A 22876-nucleotide genomic window follows, 5' to 3' on the forward strand; every position below is an offset into this window, starting at 1 on the left:
ACTGTACCTAATTACCTTGCTCTTATTCACATTTACTCTTAACTTTCTTCTTTCACACACTTTACCAAACTCAGTCACCAGCTTCTGCAGTTTCTCACATGAATCAGCCACCAGCGCTGTATCATCAGCGAACAACAACTGACTCACTTCCCAAGCTCTCTCATCCCCAACAGACTTCATACTTGCCCCTCTTTCCAAAACTCTAGCATTCACCTCCCTAACAACCCCATCCATAAACAAATTAAACAACCATGGAGACATCACACACCCCTGCCGCAAACCTACATTCACTGAGAACCAATCACTTTCCTCTCTTCCTACACGTACACATGCCTTACATCCTCGATAAAAACTTTTCACTGCTTCTAACAACTTGCCTCCCACACCATATATTCTTAATACCTTCCACAGAGCATCTCTATCAACTCTATCATATGCCTTCTCCAGATCCATAAATGCTACATACAAATCCATTTGCTTTTCTAAGTATTTCTCACATACATTCTTCAAAGCAAACACCTGATCCACACATCCTCTACCACTTCTGAAACCACACTGCTCTTCCCCAATCTGATGCTCTGTACATGCCTTCACCCTCTCAATCAATACCCTCCCATATAATTTACCAGGAATACTCAACAAACTTATACCTCTGTAATTTGAGCACTCACTCTTATCCCCTTTGCCTTTGTACAATGGCACTATGCACACATTCCGCCAATCCTCAGGCACCTCACCATGAGTCATACATACATTAAATAACCTTACCAACCAGTCAATAATACAGTCACCCCCATTTTTAATAAATTCCACTGCAATACCATCCAAACCTGCTGCCTTGCCGGCTTTCATCTTCCGCAAAGCTTTTACTACCTCTTCTCTGTTTACCAAATCATTTTCCCTAACCCTCTCACTTTGCACACCACCTCGACCAAAACACCCTATATCTGCCACTCTATCTTGTATTCATATATCCCTCTGGGAAAACCATAATTGTTGAGTTTACTCTCAACTATGTTTATGGTGTTTGGCTTACTTTCTTTCACTCGTTCCTAAAATTCAAGAGCTTTTTCATTTCCTGCCATTCTTATACACAATCTTATAGCATGGGCCTTCTGCATCTAAATCCTCATGTATTACTCACATTTGATGGAATCTGTCTCATACTAGATTTACTGAATCCTATTTTTTTTGCATGCTGTACTTTCAAAACTTCAACAAACTCCTTTGTTTTCTTTCTTTATGTACACACTTATATTTATCCTCAACAAAGTGTTTGATGTTCTCTCGCAACATTAACTAACGTATCCTTGTCTTCCCTTTTTCAGCTTTGAACTATGAAATTCGTCTTCCTTATGACGTAATGATCTATCCTTGTTGTTACCCCTTCCTTGTTATTGTCAGGCAATTCTCTATCCTCTCATTTTTATTTCTCCCACTACATTTCTTTTGAATTTAACTTCTGACTTCAATAATCTTGACATTCCTAAGCACAGTTAATTTCTCCCTCAAGACCCAAAGAATCTCCCCATTATGTCTTGCAGCATCCTAGACTGACCATCTATATAAATAATAAACTGATGGAGGTAATTTGCCTTTTATGGATTTACCTGATCATGATGTCTGAAAAATTATCATAACTGAAATAATGCTATTAAATATTTGTACATGACACTTATACAGGATTATATTTATTAAGTATCTTGACAAGAAGTAACAAAACTGTCAGAAACACTTCATAAAAAAAGCTGGAATTTATTCCAATTTTTTTTTTTTTGACCCAATTTGAATCACTACACAGTAGGTGTAACAGAAATTGTATGATTCTATATACAATATTTTTGTGAAATACTTCCTTTCCAATATATAGTTATGAACAGCAATGGCATTAAAGAATTTAAAGTCAGGATGTAAACACAGTACAGTACAACTTTATTGTACAGCACGAAAAACCAACATAAATTATGTCTGTTTTAGTTAAGAAAAGAAATGCAATAGAAAAAAGTTAAAAACAAAAAGTCACTGAAAATTGGTTCCATTGCCTGTAATAATTGGAATTCTCTTTAATTAAAAAACCTTTAGTCTGCTAACATTTTATCTGAGTAGGTTTTGGAGCACAATCACATAACCACAAATTACTGGTTCATCTAACGACAAAACATTATTTACATCCATAAGATATTAAAAAATAATCTATTCTAACAGTTGAGCATAAACTAGAATTAAATATGCATTACATATACATAATGCTAGGAACAAGTGCTACTTCTTAAGAATATGAGTTATACAAAAACTGAAACATTGCATAATAGTATGCTACATAAATACTGCAAAGAAGAATGAATTTTCATTAAAGAACAAATCACATTCAAGTAAACTTAGAAAAGATCATACACTAAATAACACAAAAGTACATAAATCATACTATGAAGAGAGACCACACAATTGCTAATAGCATGACTGTAAAGGATCACATGTTATAACAACTGAACAAATTCAGATACGTCCATGAGAAACATCACATAAGAGCTTTTAGGTATGGGGATAATGTATCATGATCCTGCCAGTTTCAGAACTATACAAAGAAAGGCTATCAAGTGATCCATGAGTGAACTGCAATTATTTCAGCAGCTTTTGTTGGTACATTAAATCCACTTTTGATATCTAAATCTAGAGATTGTGCTGGATATATTGAGAAATACGGTTTACCTATCCACGGTAATCAAATTCATTTCTGTATACATGGGATGTTCACATTCATAAAGGCTTACACCTTTCACAGGACTTAATTCTGCAGAATTGTGGTCACCTACACCAATCTTTGCAAGCCAGCAAATGGAATGAGAAACCAATTCACCAGTGCACTGAATTAGTCTCACAGACTTGAATACTGATAACACTGGTAGTAAATCTACTTTAAGAGTTAATCGTCCCTGTCCTTTTTGCTAGCCTGGAGTGTTTGGGTGGGAGACCCAAATTCATGACTTCTGACAAAAATGCAGGCCATCTACTTTCAACAAGATGTAATGGTTGCATGATTGACAGATTATGAATGTACAAGGATGAAAGCCAAACGCTGTTTTAAAATACCTAACACCAGTTTGAGCACTAAAATGATGAAAAGTACAGTAATGGAACCTTTGAATGGAAAGAAGTAAAGGGTTTAGGATCATGTTTGCATTGAAAAATTCACAAAAAATCTCTATATTCGTCACTTGTTTCCATCATGGTGTATATATGATGTGCAAGATGTTCCCCATTCTCTCTGTGAGTAGTGTGCGTGAGTGTGTGTTTATAAGTAGTAGCTAGGCCAATGGCCAAGACTCATCACACGGTATCCTATGTTCTACACCAAGCAATGTCTATCTTTCTCTCTGGTAGTATTCATAATTCATAATATATAATATTACAGAATAATCATTTAAAAACAAATATATGTTAAAACAAATGGTTTATGACTGAAAATGATATCACAAATTAGAAAATATCATAAACATTTATGGGTGAAGAGTAACAATGGTGGCTACCCAGTTCATGTCTGGTGTAAGTCTGTGGTAGCAATGCTGGGTTCTTCAATGTGTTAATCTAAACCGACTTCAGAAAGTATCAGAAGTCTGCAGGTGAAAATCTCAGTATTTACTGACTGTAAATTAAAAAAGTTGCAGAATTCAAATTACTATAACGGTTGCACATGTGTCATATAATGATGCAGAGGAAGAGGCTAAAGAAACCTTGGGAGAAGTAGAAAGAATAACAAGATGCAGATCAAAAGATCCCAAATTTCAACCTTGGTCACTAATGCTGATCAGTGGGTCATGATCTTACCTGAGTTATCACCCCTTAAAATGCTTATGTGCAACGTTTCACATTATTGGAATATGAAACACGTTTCCACTTAAAGAGTTTGATTACACAGAAGATGAAGCCATACACATGATTACTGATTTGGTAAAAATATAAGAATATAATTTCCTGAAAAGTGCCAGAACTGGTTAAAGTAACACTAACATTGCTCACTAAATCCAGTTCTTTTGTATTCAGACTCTTCTATTATACTGTTACTCTCAAGGAGGAAACTAGATAAAATTAAAATTAGCTGCTAAGTATCATTAGAAATCACATTTGACCATGGCAGTGATTGATGAGATGCCTGAGGTATAAGAATTATGATGTAAACACTATCTTAAGACATCAAAGTATCTATATATAAAAACATAAATGGCAATCATGCCTATAGTTCTTCACCAAAAGAGGACTGCATTTTGCTTTACCTTTCAAGTTTTTGATTCTAAAATTTCGCATACACACACTCCCATTTTATGAAGATACTGTTTAAAACAGTTCAACTTTAAATAATAAACATGTTTATCTTAAAACATCTCTTCTACTGCAAGGATCCAAAATACAATATGCTATCTAAAAATCTGATGCACTATAAAAGTTTTAATACTGTATTTCTTGACACTATACTTTTCATACCTCCATAAGTTTTCATTCGGATTTACATAAAACTGTTAATGGTACTCCTTTTACATATCATACACTGTACATATTTCATTACATTTCAGTGTCTTACGTTTCTTCACCAAGATGACTGAGAAAAGAAATGTACAATTCACAAGCTTTCTTTTCTCTGTCTTGTCATATACATTTTCTTGTATGCTGCAGTGAAGCAGAAGCACTTCAAGCAGCATCCTTATAATTGTGTAGTATTCTTGAGGTAACGCCAAATGCCTGAGTATGTTATGGAAAGGTCAGTAGGGCCTAGATGTGGATAGGTAGCTGTGGTTTTAATACACTAAACATGACAGCTAGGGACTGGGTGTGAACAAATGTAGCCTTTTCTTGTCTGTTTTCCTGGCGCTACCTTACTCAAGGGGGTAGCGATGCTGTTTCCAGTGGGGCAGGGTGGCACCAGGAATGGATGAAATCAAGCAGGTATGAATACTTTTCCATCCTCTCCCCCATTAGCAAGACAGCGCTAGGAACAGAAAAAATTTGCTAGTTGTCATTTACAATGCACTGAAAACATAGCCCCCTATCCACAACTAGGCCTCACAAACTTTTCTAAGGTTTCCCCCAGCCACTTTATAAACCCCAGCTCAGTCCACTGACAGAACATTGCCTCCTGTACGGAACACTGTTCCATTTCACTTGATCTGTGCACACCTTTCACCCTCCAGCATGTTCATGCCCTGACCACTCAAAACATTTTCCATTCCATCCTTCCATCTCCAGTTTGGTCTCTTTCTTTTCCCCTCCACTTCTGATACATACAACCTCTTTGTAAACTTCTTCTTGCTCATTCTCTATTTCCAAACCATTTCAGCACACCCTCTTCAGCTTTCTTAACCAAACTCTTTTCATTACCACACCTCTCTCTGTGAGAAGTTTTTATCAAGTGTGTAAGGCATGTGAATGAGTAAGAAGAGTGGATGGTTCCAAGTGAAGACTGGTCTGTGGCAGGGGTATGTGATGTCATCATGGTTGTTTAATTTGGTTATGGATGGGATGGTGAGGGAGGTAAAAGCGAGTCTTGGAAAGGGGCCGAGTATACAGTTTGTGAGGGATGAGAGGGACTGTGAAGTGAGCCAGCTATTGTTCAGTGATGATACAGAACTGGTGGCTGATTCGAGTGAAAAACAACAAAAGCTGGTGTATGAGTCTAGAAGAATGCGCGAAAGACCAAAATTGAGGGTAAATGTGAATAAAAGCAAGGTTATTGGGTTTAACATGGTTGAGGGATGGTTAGTTGGATTGTGAGTGTGAACTGAGAAAAATTGGAGGAAAAGAAATGTTTTCAATATCTAGGAGTGGACATGGTAGTGAATGGAACCATGGAAGCAGAAGTGAGTCAAAAGGTGGGTGAGAAAATGAAGATTCTGGGGGCACTGAATGTGTGAAAAACGGGAGCTTTATCTGAGAGGGCAAAAATGGTATGTTTTGAAGGAATAGTAATCCTAACAATCACAAACAATATTATATGGATGCAAGGTATGGGCTATAGATCAGACTATGCAGAGGAGGGTGGAATTGTTGGAAATGAAATGTCTTGGGACAATATGTGGCTTGAGGGGGTTTGAACAAGTATGTAACGAAAGGGTAGAAGAGATGTGTGGTAATAAAAACGGGGTTTGATCAAGTATGTAATGAAAGGGTAGAAGAGATGTATGGTAATAAAAACGAAGTGGTTGAGAGAGCAGAAGGTGTCATGAAATGGTTTGGACATATCGAGAGAATGAGTGAAAAAAGTTTGTCAGAAGTGGAGGAAACAAAGAGAACAGGAAGACCAAATGGAGAAGGAAGGATGGTGTGAAAAAACATCTTGAGCGATTAGAGCCTAAACATGCAGGAGGGAGAAAGGCATGCTTGAGATAGAGTTGATTGGAATGATATGGTATAATGGGGTTGACATGCAAGTCCTAGCTGTGCTTCAATACCATTTACAGTATCAATCACTCATGTTATTGTGGTTTTCTTATCAGTTTGGCTGTATTCAGTGAGGATGACATCTCAATTTACACTTCAGTATTTTCTTCATAACTGTGGTAATACTGATTGTTGATATTAAGGTGATTTTTATCACTGTTATTAGTTACTGATACAGTCATATAACCCGGTGGAATTACTCTTTCATGATGGTTTCTGATGATCACAACCACTGCAACAGAAGTGAGAAGGACCACAGTGCATGCCAAGCCAATGCCTAATGCCACAAGAGGGAACTCCGAGTCCTGTAAGCAAAGAGAATGTTTATTTTTTGAAACTGTTTTCTTAATCTGCTATTAACAGAATAACATTTGAGAATTACTGAAAGATCACATGAAAATAACATAGACATTTCTCTAATGCAAAAGAGACTTCATAAGTTAAAAGCTGAAAAGTAAGGTGAGACTGTGACAGCAGTTTAAAAATTACAGAATGAGTAAATAAGTGATAATCAATTCAGCATTAAAGCATGCCAAGGTGCATAAATTTAAGCTTACTATAAAACTGTTTTTGCCTGAAGGGAATAATATTTGGAGTGAATGATAGTATGAAGGACACATGTTTGGTGTTACCTCAACAATGTATCCATCTTTCCTCAGTAATGGTGTTTTGCATGCCAGTCACTCACAACCCTTTAATACAAATGAATGATTGCAGGCTTGCTATTCACAGACCTTTGATACAAATAAAGCAATCATTTTTATTCCCCCACTGGGGTCATGTCTCGAACTCATATGAAATGTCACATATGTATTGACAACTAATAAACCAAGACCAGCTACAGCTCAAAGTATGGTTGGTTGATAACAGGTGCACAGGACTTTTCAGCTTCTGGAAAAATGGCTCACCTTTATGGAAGAATAAGTGGAATAAGGGTATTAGGGCTGATAAGGAGACCTAGCTTTCACTGTCATGTACCTACTGTGACTATTCTTGAAGACATTCATACTAGGAGTGCCAACAAATTCCTCTAGCAGTGATTGCCACGAATGTAACAATGGCACCAACGGAATCTTCTTTTTTTGGTTTTATGCCTTGGTTTTATAAATCTAAATGAGTGCCATATCATCTTCCCATCCTGATTTCCAGTTATCAAGAGGAAGAACCTATAATCTAGATTTTCAGAAGCTACAAGTTCAACTTTTTATATGCTGCACCCTTATACCCTCCTCTGCAGATAATTTTTGAAAATAAAAAATAAAAAATAATTGGTTTTCAATATTTTGACACTGACATTGAATAAAATACATAACTTTGGATTGATGCATGTAATACAGTACTAAATAGGGTAAGAAAATACTCATGTCTGCTGAAAGTATTAAAATCACTTCTGTTGACCACTGAAAGTGAGCTGCACGCAATGGCTGATGCACATAGACAAGGTATGTATGACTAACTGGTCAGGGTCTTCAATATTATCTTTGGACTAATACTGCTGTTTCCCTCTATCCCTTTTGATTTGACCAAGTGCAACTTGCAATGCTGAAGGAATATGACAATAGTGCACCCACTGCTAAGACCTCTTGATAAACACTGACCAGCTGAGATACTAAAATGTACAAATATAACATGACAACATTGCTTGGGTGATAACTGAGTTGATACAAATATATGTTGTGCCTTGACTATGGATGAGATGAATTCAGAATTTACTGACCATGTTCATGTCAGTGATAGTGAACAGAAAAACTATGAACTGCATATGAGTCATTGGCAGTGAAAGAGTTAAACACTTTGATAGGGTCTTCTCTGACCCTTCTTTCCTTTAGTCCAGTCAACCTAAGGGGGTTTAATCGTTTTTCATACAGCAAGTTCCTTAGCTCAATTACTAGTTTTGAAGCCTTTCTCTGTACTTTCTGTAACTTATCGATACCACCCATGGTGTAGTATTATTGGGCTTGCACTGTTTATTCCCTAAAGGGATAACCAAACTCTTTGTAAAGTTTGTCCAGCATATCCCTTTCCTCATTCATACATGTAAACGTTTAAGTCTCACTAATTTGACATTTGGTTTCACAGTAACCTTACCAGCACAAGAGACAATTTCAGGTTAAGGGTAATATACACAACTAGACCCTCTCCTTCGGTTTTATCCTCTACAACTCCCTCTCTATACCCTGATTCCCTATTTCTCTTCCTTATAAGAATGACGATATCATTCGAAAAAAAATAATGATCTTTTTTGAGTTCATCAATATTTTCCTGCAGACTTTCTGTATTCAAGTCTTTGATCTCCACTGTATAACATCTGGTTGCAGACTTTCTGTATTCAAGTCTTTGATCTCCACTGTATAACATCTGGTATTTCATTTAAAAAATGCAAACAGTATAAGTACAACCAATCAGAAACTGCTCCTCTTATTTGGATGCTTTGTCCCTTCCTACAGAAAAGTATTTGGATGCTTTGTTCCCTCCTACAGAGAAGTACCCTGATCCAATTTAACACTTGTCCATTAATTCACCTTGAATTTTCCAAAACAGTTTCTTTTGTAGGCCTGCATTACAAGCTTTCTTGCAGTTTGCCTAATGTGACTTCCTGACCAACAATGATGTGTCAATTTTTGTCTACAAGCTGATGTCTCAAACTCAGGATAAGGGATGGGGATTAGCAGAAGCTATGATGAGTTTACCTTTGTTGCAACAGATGTATAATTGAATCATCATAAGGAAATTCTAGCTGAAAAATAAGATGAATGTAGAGAAGAAAAGAGACACCTGAAATTAGTCTATTAACTCCCCTGCAGGCAATAACAGGAGGAAGAGTTAAGTCCTAGGGATATTACTTCAGATGGCAATATAACAAGTCATATCTGAGTCGAACATGAATCATATATGGAGGTTTTCACGCATCTTTCAGGAGGCAATGAAGGGAGTGTGGTCTGTCACAAAACTGAATTGTTGTCCCTGAAATTATGATGCTTCTTCAAACATAGTGATTCTAGAAATCATCACACCAAGCTACATCACCAATATCTAGAGTAATAAGAAAGTGCATGTACAGCACTTTCCTTGGGTTATGTGACAAGTGAAGTGAAAGTGCTAAGACAAAAAATTTTGGTTTGACAATTGTCAATACTAACAAACATAAACTAAAGCTAGTGGAAAGACATTATGATAAAGTGTGCTCCTACAGAAGGTCCGACAGTGTAAGGGGGAATAAATGTATGAATAGCATCATTTAGATCTCTAAAGTACATCTCTAAGAGGAAACCAAGCTCCTACTGCATAAATTGCTCACTGACTATAAACTACTGATTAACCTACCTGGTTAGGAAGACTAGACATTAAGTTCTTTCTATACTGTAGTTTCAAAGACAACCGATGCATATTGGTCCCTATTCCATTATCAACATCAACAGGAGGCACTTCATCATTGGCCCGTTTCTTCCGTTCTTTTGTGCTTTGCATAAATCTTGAAGAGTCATATCCTACGAAAGCACGTGAACTTTTTTCACTGTAGCTTAAACGTTGATATAAATTATGTGGTGATGCAGTCTTCTGTCCTGGAAGAGTGTTAGGCAATCTACCAAAGGCATAATGCTGGTGACCGACTTGCATGGATGTATCTCTTTTACCAATACCTCGTGCAGCATTCTCCTCTGAACGAACAATGTAGATACAGTGAATGAACCACTGGCGCCCATACGATACCTGAAAGTGAATGACACCTATGTAAAAAAATGTGTGAATGACACTGGTGTTCAAAATTTTCCCTGCTACTACCGTCTTTCATTAAAATTTGAGATTGTACTGTATGTTTTGGCTGCACTATTCTAATATGTTCTACCATCTGGAATGTAAGTAATGATCACTGTAAACACTGTCAGGAAGGGGTAATAAGTAGGATTACATGAAAGTAGCATGGTAGCCCAATGAAAATAAAACCCCCTCCCTCTCTGTAAATAAGCACAGTAAAATTTACAATTTCAGAAAAAAATACATAAATTGGAAACAAAATGAAATGTGTACTACTGTGATAATCTCTGTTTGCTTCTTTAAAGCAAAGGATAAAGTACTAAGTGACATGCATGCTCCTATCTTCAGAAAAATGTTCACTGTAACAAAATGAGGGAATGTCATACAAGACAATAATCATAAAGAACTGTAGTGCTCTGGAAATCAGTGGGGATGGGGGTGAAAGAATACTACCCATGTATTCCCTGTGTGTCGTGGAAGACAACTAAAAGGGGTAGGGGCTGGAAATCCTCCCCTCCTGTTTATCTTTTCAAAAAGAAGGATCAGAGAAGGGGCAAGTGAGGATATTCCTCTATGGCTCAGTCATATGTTCTTGATAACTCACTAATGCAGGATAGAGTGAATAAGTGCGAAAAAAGTTTTTTAGGACGTAAGCGGATATGGCCTCGCTATTGCGGGAGACAGAGATCAAATATGAAAGTAAAAAAAAAAGTATATTTGTGACTGTGCTTACATGAATCAACAAACATCATCATTAACAATATGGTAATGCACTCCTGGTAAGGCATGATCATAACCTGGAAGAGTGGTGAAGAGTCCAGTGAAAAACCATCAGCAGCAGGTTGGTTAATAAGTGCAATAATATCAGGGTCTGGATCATCTGCTGCAAGGCGGGCATCAAATCCAACATTATGATACTCTAGGTGCACAGAGTCTGGGGCTCCTTTGTCCTGAAATCATTAAGACCAGGATAGAACTTTAGGTAAAAAAGAGCGAAGGAAGCTGATGAAAAATCTGCTGAAAGGAAACACACTTCTTATGTCTCTATCATTTACCATCATTTGGATTTCATTTAGCAATAACATAAAACCAGAAATCTATTCACTTTCTTGTAAATAAAAAAAAAATAATTCACTTTAAATCATAGAATGGCAGCCACAAAGTAATGGACAATGTATCGCATGTTATTGCAGGGATACCCAAAGTCTACTGTTCTACACCAGTAATTGTGGCCTGACTCTGAATAATAAGGAAAGCAAAAGCATACATATAGGATATATCATGTCAGACATTTTCGAAGTTTGCAAATAATTACAGCTGGAACTTATTATCAATACAATTAATTCTAAATTTCTAAAAATTCTTTGCTATGTTTTAGTGATTACAAAAGATGTGCACTTAAAATGCTAAGAAATTAATACTTGCTCCATACTGATGATAACTTTAAAAGTACATCCTTAGGAATCCTAACTGTAATGTAAAACATACTGCTGTATCATCAGTGTACTGCAAAAGATCAAAACCATATACCGAGCTAACGTTATCATTATACTATAAATAATCTTTGTAATGTGCAAGTACCCTTCTACTTCTAGCTATGATAAAAATAATAATAACACTAGCAAGTGAGTCTATGGACAATTCTACAGCAAAGTACAAGCAAGATTACTGGTCATGCAAAAAGTTATCATAGCAATATACGAACAATAATCTTAAAGTTGTGGAGCAGATTCTGGGAGTCAGCAACACACCCATATTCATCAGTGTCAGGATTATACTTGGGGATATAACCATCAACACCAGTACAGATGAAGCACTTCTCAATATTCACATGGAAACCCTCTCCGAGTGATTGTACTGGATCAATCATAATACGCCCATATATCCTATCACCTGCAAAAGGAAAACACTTAGAACATTAATCATGAACACAGTCCACATAACATGGTCATAACTAACTACCCAAATGTCTGAAACAAATGTCAATGGCTACTCTCTCAATGAGATAAAACTCCTTAAGAGAAAATTATCATCTGAGTAATCTGACTAAAATGACCCAAAAGGTTTGGTGTACAACCTGAGTTTTGCACACCTATCAACTTCTCTTTTCCTGTTACCAGAGCACCAACGTGCTACAAAATATAATCAGTGTGTACCAATACTGAGCTAACCTGGATAGAAAGAGACATCAGACTCTGTGTCAAAGTCTGTGGTGAGTTCAGAAAGCCAGAGGTCCCGTTGCCTCATCAGGTGGAACAGAGTATTTAGGCTGAACTGTTCTGGCACTGGATCTGACACTTGCTGGAAGCGTACCTATAACAAAAATGAAAAGTAATTCTGGACAAGTGCAGTGCAAAAATGAAGGCAACAAGGGTGGAGGAGAATACTAATAAGAGACATTAAGAGAAGACTTATGTCTTTAAGTTGTCTAAACAGTTTCATGAGAACAAAGAAATGATAAGGAATAGGATTCGGTGATAGTTGGTTGCTTTAAATATATGCCAAACCCCCACTACCTGAGACCTTCTAGAAATGTCCTTTTACAGGAGGCAATGCTTTTTTTTTTTTCATTTTTACCTTCTTCATGCAGGTGATAAGAAAGGAGATGAAGGCAAGAACTTTTTGTAATGTGGTCCACAGAATGATACCAGAATATTTTGGAAAACTTCCCCTCTAAGAGATGCTGTTTAGTCACAAAATGTATAAAATATCTTTGTTATCCTTTCATATGCCACATCTTTGAAATACCCTATTAATGAGGGGTCGAGTGTTGATTTACTGTCTTCACAGGGGAAGGAGGGCGAGTCCATCACGACAATACTCTGTGAAGTACTTTCTTCAACCAGGGTTACTGTCACTGTTCCTGCTCAGTCTTTCTGTTTTTGTGGGGAAAAAAATCTTCATTCCCCAAAACTTTTTTCTAGGAAGAATAAGTTGTTTCACATGTGTTATTTTGTGGTCAACAACAGTGGAAATGTCTTCACCTATGAAATTTCTCTAACAATTCAGAAAATACAGAGGATGAGAATGACAAATCCTGGAAGTTTACATCAGAAAACTATGGAAATGCCTTTCCTTCACTTCTTGCAAAGGTGTACAGTCAATCTATACAACTCTGAGGCCAGACAGCCATGGCCTGGGCTGTACAATGAATAAATGTATTTCTTTGATTTTTGAACTGCTCTCCACAACAGAATCAGACAATATTGAGAAGCCTAACTCTGGGATCATCCTGATCATCAGATGTCCATTTTCTAGTATACTGGAAACAGGTTTCAGCATTCAGGAATATGAGGAATCGTCTTCAAAATCAGCTATCAGGCTGACTACAGTCATAAACATTTTGAGTCTGACTGTCCAATGAAAGGTAATGTTTTAGAATGGTGTCACCCCTAAGCCTTTTTGGGAAAAGATAACTGGCTCAAGAGAACGTAAAATTCAGCCAAAAAAAACATAATCTAAAAAACACACATACAAATGATTAATTCTTCCTATTTTCTCTTTTCAATATCTGGTTCATAATTTCTAATATTTTGTTTGATGCTTTCTTTAAATCAATGAAGGGCTTTTGGAAGGAGACACTATCATGCTTGCTCACTGGAAACTTTGAAATCCACTTCCCATGGGGGTATTTCCCTTCCTTTCAAGAGCCTCCACTCAACGGTGCAAAACTATGGGTTGCATTGAGATCTTCTATAACCCTTGGTCTAGTGAGTGGGAGGGTAGATCAAGACACATAAATGAAAAAATGCACCAGGGTTCACTGTAATTGTTCCGATCCACAGCCTCTTGGGAAAATAAAGGCTGATCAAAGATCTCAACAATTTAGTTTACAGTTGTGCCTTTTTCTGTAATTTTGTCCTATAAAAGGTAAAGTTAAGATCATAACCTGTGTATGTATTTTACCCAAACAGGATTATTTCCAATGAACTTAAGAAGCAAAGTTTAGAACGACTAAAGACTAAACTTCTCATGAGTAGAGTCCTTCTAGGTGGACATGGCAGTTTAAAAGATCATGCATGAGCAAAACAGATCTCATCTGCTCTCTTGCTTAACAAAGATAAGGGGGTTTAATCTAACACTGCATTCTTTAAATTCTTAGCAGAATGAACCCTCCATATACTAAAGAGTTGTGCCACCACATTCTCAACACACCCTTGCCTAAAATAAACCCTTCTGAACCTACACTACCAAGAAAAAACAAGTGTCATGTCATGCCTGAGACCTGGTCTTCACCTCTCACAATAAGCATAAAACACTGAACAGAACTCTGCCCAAGATCCTTCCTACTACTATCACCTTTCCCCCAACTGAATGCAAACCATTTAACCCTTGAGTGCCTATCTCTAGCCTAAAACAAAAAACTCTCAAAGATCTTTCATGGACTATCAAAGTGAAAGGATCCTGGGGCTAAAACAGCAACAGGAACTAATATAATGTAAACCAGAAATCTGCTAACCTTCAGATCAAACATGATGAGATCCTGTGGATTGCAGATGAGGGGAAAAGAGTAAGCCACATCTTCATTCACTGTACATGGCAGGAGATGAATCACATATGATCCACTATAGTCCTGTACCTGAAAAGATACAGAATAAGTCCAGAAAAGGATACATAAGGATAATCATGATGAAGTAATTACAATTGGTGAATAAAGACAAAACATGTAGCCATATGAAGCAACAGAAGAAAGGTATATACCAGATGGATAGGGAAAATTTGGAAATTAATGAAGAATATAAACTAGAGATGAGGAAACAGTACACTAAGAGGGAAAGTGCACCATGGAAGCAGATTATCAAATTAAGGTAAAGATAATATATGAAGAAAAAGAAGAAAAAATCAGAATGACAGCTACCACAGCTAAGTGGTATAACTAAAGTTTGGAAGGTGAAAAAACTAATGTGACTCACTTTTGGTATGGAAGATAAAAGTAAAGGTAACGCAAATGGCTGTATGATAATAAAAGGTGAGAAATGAGGAAATAATAAAGATTCTGCGAAGTCTCCAACCTCTACAAAAGCATCAACATTTAGCAATAACCTCTACACAAGCATTAACATTTAGCAATAACCTATCAAGATAAAGTTTTGAAATAAAAAGCAAATCATAAGTCTAAAAAATTAATGAAAAATGTAGGTTTTGATGTTAAAAAAGAAAGAAAAAAATTCTTTACCACAGCCACTGTTTTAGCCCCCTAAGCCAGATGTATCCATGACAGTTTACATCTTTGACTAAGATGAAACCTATGAGGGCTGCTGATGATTGTTCCTACATACTTAGAAACCATACAGTAACCCACTCATGTCTATGATGTTATGATGCAGTGGTGAGGTGGTTACAAGCTAATAGCCACCACTATTACTCATTAACCACTAAAGCCTTTGCCTTGCACACACACACACACACACACACACACACAGAGAGAGAGAGAGAGAGAGAGAGAGAGAGAGAGAGAGAGAGAGAGAGAGAGAGAGAGAGAGGGAGGGAGGGAGAGAGAGAGGGAGAGAGAGAGAGGGAGAGAGAGAGGGAGAGAGAGAGGGAGAGAGAGAGGGAGAGAGAGAGGGAGAGAGAGAAGGAGGGAGAGAGGGAGGGAGAGAGGGAGGGAGAGAGAGGGAGAGAGAGGGAGAGGGAGGGAGAGGGAGAGGGAGGGAGAGGGAGAGGGAGGGAGAGGGATGGAGAGGGAGAGGGATGGAGAGGGAGAGGGATGGAGAGGGAGAGGGATGGAGAGGGAGAGGGATGGAGAGGGAGAGGGATGGAGAGGGAGAGGGATGGAGAGGGAGAGGGATGGAGAGGGAGAGGGATGGAGAGGGAGAGGGAGAGGGAGAGGGAGAGGGAGAGGGAGAGGGAGAGGGAGAGAAAGGGCGAGGGAGAGGGAGAGGGCGAGAAAGGGCAAGGGCGAGGGCGAGAGCAAGAGAGGGTGAGAGCGAGAGAGGGCGAGAGCGAGAGAGCACAAAATGAGAAAATGATAAGATGCTTAAATGATTCTGCCTAGAGCAGAGATATGGTTCTTAGTTACCTTTAAAATGCTGAGAAAGAACTATTCTACTAGTCTCAGCATTCACATCCATGTTTTTCTGTGTGTCCACATCTTGCTTTGTTTTAGGCATGAATTCAGGTCTCAGCCACTAACTGATGTATGGTTATGTAACTTCATATGCAACTGAGTATTGATGAATGCTTCAGGATCCTACCAAATGAAAGGTTGTCTTGACTTACATTTCACACCTCTGAGGCTAATTCTGTAAACAAAGAAAACCTACAATTCTTACCTCAAAACCTACACTTCTCACAAATGGAGAGTCCTATAAGCATCTGAGAGCAAATACTCATGAAGGCAAAGGATCTACAAGAAAGAATGAAGGAAAGCACTTAAGACAGAAAATGACACTATAACCTTCACTCTGGATAATGTTCTAATGTGGACAGCATATCCGGATCCACACAAGGAAGCTTAACCAAATTTGAGGAGTTACTGGAGGGAATGGGCATCAAACATATAGAAAGAAAGATACATAGATAGTATAATTCAATGAAGGTGTTTTTGAAAGCCATTAATCTCCCTTTAATAATAACAATAACAGATTTGTAAAGAAAGCCAAAGCAGAAGCCACTTACCATACAGCATGGGCTCTAGCAAACTGCCACAGCTGTGAAAAGAGTATCAACTCTAGGATCCAACATGAATGCTTCTTAATGATAAAGAAACCTGGATGACAAAATAAACAATATCTCACGTAAATTCTCTGAGATTAAAAAACCATGAAGCAAACTGTCAGTAGCAACAGTCTACAGGTCTTCATAGCTCAAGTTTCAGCATGTCACTGATGGGGTCAGCTGGCAGCTTGTCACAAACTCCCCACCTAAGCAACTTACAGTTATGGTTACTGGGTCTCAAATGCTGGCATCATGAGTATTATTGATGGAGAGGTTGAAATGCTATGGATAAACCCTATTTTGAAGGGTGAAATAATGTCTGAATACCCTACTAAGCAACTGCGCATTCAGATGTTCATAGGGCCCTTATCTGAAGCAAAAAAATTGACAATAACGTTCATAACCTGAAGTTTATAATTGGTGAGGTAAATAAGAAAAAATGGAAAGACTTTCATGATCTGAATTAAAGAAATGAAACTTTAATTTGTATCTCAAATTACAAAGTAATCTTTATGATGTGCATTGAAGGCAAAGGTAAATACCTCATCTAATTTCAGCAGCAATGATTATTCTGTTCGAGTCTTATACGTGTCAAAATGTATTAAAAAATCAAATTTGACCTGAAATTAACTCCATACAGTGTTACTTTGTCATCAGTTGACCACCATAATTCATACTCATGACACACTTGATGAAAATACATTACACTTACTGCAAAATCTGAGACAAACTGCCAGTACTGTTCTGGCTGGGAATAGGTTGGCTGGGACCGAAGAAGACTGAGGGTGAATGATAGATCAGGGTGGTCATCTGAAGACACAGAGCTATGATGTTCTGAGGCTTGATGCTCCTCCAGATATATGCCACGAAACCTATGTAACACAGATAACCTGAATTAATATTATCTCAAGCTACAGTAAAAAATGATAAAATCATTTGAAAATTGATGAAATTTAACAACCTATACAGGTCATAACATATCGTTTTACAAGGTGCTATACAAATGTATAAAATAAAGGGTTTAAAGATACCAGTGCCTGGTTGCAAGAATCTAAAAATTGAATTTAAATAATTTTCTTAACTCTTTCACCACAGCAGCCCTAACATCCACTGCAAACTCTGTATGTGGGATACTATCATATATCCTAGAAAATACCATTTTTGGTCTTTGGCCTGAGGTGTACCTGCTTTCATCCTACCTGGCCTCAGTGCGAAACCTCACAATGAGGCAGCCATCATCCTTAATCTTCATTGCAGTTGGGTAAAGGAAGCCATTGAAGTCAGTAGTCACTGGGGCACCAATACCTTGATGCCATAGGATGGCTGTGTCATACACAAAGCTTAGCCTGGCAAGGGAACACATCAAATTATCTATCTACTCATCGAGTTCTCACGCATAATATTCTGTTTCACTTAAAAGCATGCAAATTTCTTTCAACAAAAATTAAACTTCAACTCTGACGTACATGTTCCTAGCAGAGAGGGTATCTGATTTTTTTCAAGTAACTAGATCTGATGTCCCAAGTCTCTTATGATAACATCATGAGACAGAAAGATATCGCTTCCTCTAATGACAGAACTCTTCTTCAGCCATATTCACAAAGCAGCATGACTTATTAGAGTACCACATATTCATAACTCTTCAATATCCTTCACAAAATTTACATAATTAGCTGTCTTTATTCTCCTGTTTTTCTTTTAAGTCTTTGTTTTTCTGCCTACCTCCTTCTTTCAGTCATGTCATGTCACGATGGATAAGGAAATCCTTATTCTTTTCATACATTATTCTAATGTGCAATGGAGGAAACTACTTCATTTGTGAGAAAATATGCAAATTCTGAAGGTGTGGAGATGGTCTGTTAGTGAAATGGGAAGAGAAGAGTCTGCTGGAACATCATACTCCCACCTTTGAATATGGGAAAAAGCAAAAAGATACATAAATAGAACGTTTACGTATATGCATGTGTATGTGGTTGGGTTGGGCCATTCCTCGACTGTTTCCTTGCAATACCTCGCTAATGTGGGAGACAGCGGTTGAGTATAAATAAATAAACAAATAGAAAGTATGCAGCTTTTTCTTTGTGTTATTTTACATAAATAAGAAAAGATCTAATAGTATTAAAAAACTTTAGAGAAATAATCTTTATCAAGCCAACTCTTCCCCTATTCACAACACAGAATATTTTAAAAACTATCATAGCTCCAAACACTTTTAAAGAACCAACAGTGATTCTTAACATATCCAATGAAGGTTTTACATGCTGATTTGGATAAACAGGCAAAAAAGGTGAAACATGCCTGAATAAAGACATCTGGAAATGAGTGTGAAGTAACACAATATGTATGCATAAGGAGAAAAGCACAAGTAGGGGAGTAACAAAAGTTACAGAAAGGATGAAGGAGACACAAAAAACAACAGATATGAAAGTAGATATAATACAGATGTGAGCAATGTGCCAAATCAGCATGAGAGTATCACTGTGACTGTGGCTAAAAACACAAACCATTAGCATCATAAAGAACACCTCTCTCCTTGAAGGTTCTCTTCAGGTGACTTGGGCCAATGTATCCTCTATTCAAGAATCAAAACAGAAACTCAGTTCATGGTACCTGAGATGTGTTGTGAGATCTGTGTGCTGCCATCCGCCAGTAGCCACAGGTGAGTGGAAAATGTATGAAACATAGAGTGGAACTGCAACACTGACATAGCTCAAGACAGCATCAAGGACCTGTCCATCAGTGGTGATGTCACCACCACACTGTGTTACTAATTCAGACATCGTGTAGTAACCTACCCATCGCCACAGGCAGGACTCAACATCCAGTGCACGGTAGAACCTGAATCAAACCATCACTCATCTAACTATACAGTATGTGGCTTTGATATTATCCAAAATTTTAACATACATTTTTATTCCATAATGCTTTAACATATATCATGAAAAATTAAGATCATATGGCAATAAAATGTAAGTAAAATATACATACCTTTGTCCTTTTAAACCCTCATCCATTTACATTACTTGCTTAGAAAGCCTTTATCAGAGGCAGATTTTAGTTTCCATAACAGCAAGCTTTGGTGATCATGCCATTCATTCCCATTCCATACACTTATATTTCAAAGCTATACCACTGATGACTATTAGGACATGTGTTCAAAATGACATTAGATGACTGCATACATACTGACTATGAACATACAGTAGTACATCCACCACTGGTAGCGATGCAGGTACTGTGTAGATATCCATGAGATGAAAAAAAGACAAACCTGAGGGTTGGCTGTGAGCGGAGGAGGGCAGAATATTGGTAAGGCTCCATCTCTCCAATCATATCCATCCTTTGGGTATCATTGGTTAAAAATCCATGCCGTGTCCTCACCTAATAACAAAAAAGCTATGAATTAATACAGTTGCAGAGTCCAAGACATGATTTACTTTGATTGGTAGTGTAAAGATAAATACTTTGGATTGTATGCTCTTACACAAATATATGTAAACACATGAAAAGAATGTGGCCAATTGCATACAAAACGGTAATGGGGATATCCTGCATGACTTGCAGGGATAATACATAGTTAGGGAGTATCAACAGGTTAACAACAATAGCAGGCAATCACTCTTCATTAACTGATGAAAAGGAGTAGAGTCTCTTTGAGGAACTTCTCATTCCAAAGGAGTCCATCATTTCCCAGCCTGTGACTGTTGTGCAGCTCTAAAGCTGCAGGAGCCCTATACAAAGGGTCCTGGGGTTATATATGATAATAATCTCTATTACAAGGCTATGTACATGTACATATTTCTTTAATCCTATAAACTCAGGACCCTTATGTAATAGCTAACACACAGACACGGACAAGTATACTCATCATTAAATCCACATACACAAAAACATGATAGACTTTTCATTGCTAAAGAGTGCCTAGTGAGAAAAGATGTGTGAAGACATGTGTATATGAATATACATCATCCATGAAATGTGCTGAACAAAAACATGCAGTAAAACACATTACTTTCATTAGCAACCATAAAAAATTTGCAAATTAAATAATTCATTGTACGAAAATGGGGTCCCACAAGTCATAAAGTAAAACAACCAGCAATACATTACAAAACATAACAGTTTTACCTCATGAAAATCTAGTAAGTTGGAGCAGCGATGGTTACCAATACGGATGCTGTCCCTGGACAGAGTCAACTCAAAGTTGGTTAGTGGGCGGGTGGAAATAATGGGGATCATACCATCCCTGTGGGGAATCACCACTTCTACTCGTACCAAACTAGGGTGGCTGGGGTCTTTGGGCCCTATAAAAGAATATGGAGCTATAGACAATAAGACCTTGGAACTAGTACACTATAAATGAGACAACATACATTATATTTATTAGTGACAAGGACCTCAACAAACTTAAAATCAACTGCTGAAAATCAGCAGAGACAACACTTCATCAAGATTCTCAGAATCACAACTCACCTGTGTAGTGCAACCTGGCAGTAAATGGATCAGCACCAAAGGTACCCTCATATCTTGGGGCACACAGACCTCCTTCTTTACCCACTGTCACAGGTTTTGAAGCCAACTCCAGGCCTGCATCTTCATCTATGGAGTAAGCTCTGGCAAGACACTGAACTTGACTTCCAGTAGAAAAATAAACACTGTCCAGTGTGATGCCATGGGTACTGTAAAGGTAGTGTAATGTTACATAATTTTTACATACTACAAGAATTTTTACACATGCTATCTTTGTATTTACTTGTAATTCATGCAGCTGAACATTACTTACATGAATAAATTAAAAACAACCTGATTTTCTTGAAAGATATGCATAATAATGCAAAAGAATTTGTTTCTTTTAATGGGATAATACATATTATAGTCAGTGCATAAATCTAGCTTTTGATTATGATGATGTAGTTCCACTTTCTTTGGCTATTTATGGGTAACTGTGATGTTTTACTGTTTCCAGCTGTGTTGTTAGGTTGCTATTGACCTCTATAGATGATATGTAAAGTCATACAATGTTGGGTTATCAAATGAGGTCACAAAGGTTTAGAGCCACAAATGTGGCTTGGTGCAATGTACTACATCCTGCAACAAATGTGTCTTGGTGCGGTAAGAGGGATAATGAATGTTTAAGTGGCCTACGTACAAAACATTCTGAACTCTATGAAAACTTGACATGTAAATTTCAAAATGATTCTCTAATAAATGGCTCACGCATAAAGATATAACAACATTCAGCACAACAGGTTATATCAAACAAATCTTTTTTGTTACACTTGAATCTAAGAATCAGTGGTGTTTTCAAATACTTTTTCAAAATTCATGTGATGGACTGCTTTTCCATTTTGCATTCTAGCTATTACTAGTGATAACAACTGTGATACACTCATTACCTCACAGTAAACTCCAAGATTATTATAATCATACTTTGCATGACAAAATTTTCCCTCCGAAATCTCCTTCTGACCAATAAATATCTATTTTGCTCTAGCAATAATAAATGACTCTTTCTAGAGTAGAGACCTGAGGATGGGGCTTTTTAGTACAGAGATCTTGGGATTGGTAAAGAGTTTATTCTTATGTTCTTTATAGTATGATGAAATTTGTGGAAACCTACCTGGAAAAGAAGGTATCAGAAGAGACATCCCTTAAGTCCTTTGTCACACCATCAAATCCTGAGGGTGCTGCTACTTTCCAGCGAAAAGTGGACAACGTGTCATTGATCCTTTGTTTTATGCAAATTGGACCTGTCTTAGTGAAGTCTGGATACTTCATATTGCATGCCTGAGTGAGACAATAGTTGAGTGAGAAAGAGGCAATAGGTAATGTTAAACAGGAGCAAACAATGTGAAAGCAGCAAAAGGCAATAATACTGAGTAAGGAAATGTCAGGCAGCTGAGACATAAAGATAATGAGTAAAAGTCAGATGTGAAAAGGATCAACAGTAAGGCATTAAAGGGAAAAACAATTAGGTCAGATAATGCTTAATGCAATGGAGTGATACGAATCAAAATTCTAGTGTTACAAGAGC

The 22876-nt window shown here is 37.4% G+C and overlaps 1 protein-coding gene across 1 annotated transcript in view; it reads right to left on the reverse strand.

Annotated features, from left to right (window-relative positions):
- Positions 1-1910: 1910 nt before the first annotated feature.
- LOC139762775 (FRAS1-related extracellular matrix protein 2-like) overlaps positions 1911-22876 on the reverse strand; it is an 84553-nt gene continuing 63587 nt past the window's right edge. Inside the window, exons 16-28 of the mRNA XM_071687913.1 lie at positions 22463-22629; positions 21316-21521; positions 20971-21146; positions 20114-20223; positions 19453-19680; positions 18042-18188; positions 17555-17714; positions 14645-14764; positions 12357-12498; positions 11891-12078; positions 10983-11135; positions 9754-10140; positions 1911-6734 (exon numbers count right to left, since the gene is read on the reverse strand). Coding sequence (XP_071544014.1) covers positions 6519-6734; positions 9754-10140; positions 10983-11135; positions 11891-12078; positions 12357-12498; positions 14645-14764; positions 17555-17714; positions 18042-18188; positions 19453-19680; positions 20114-20223; positions 20971-21146; positions 21316-21521; positions 22463-22629 — 2400 coding nt within the window. The 3' untranslated portion in view covers positions 1911-6518. The remainder of the gene's footprint in view (positions 6735-9753; positions 10141-10982; positions 11136-11890; positions 12079-12356; positions 12499-14644; positions 14765-17554; positions 17715-18041; positions 18189-19452; positions 19681-20113; positions 20224-20970; positions 21147-21315; positions 21522-22462; positions 22630-22876) is intronic.

Source organism: Panulirus ornatus, chromosome 44 (assembly GCF_036320965.1).
Source record: "Panulirus ornatus isolate Po-2019 chromosome 44, ASM3632096v1, whole genome shotgun sequence".
In the NCBI taxonomy this organism is placed as follows: Eukaryota; Metazoa; Arthropoda; class Malacostraca; order Decapoda; family Palinuridae; genus Panulirus; species Panulirus ornatus.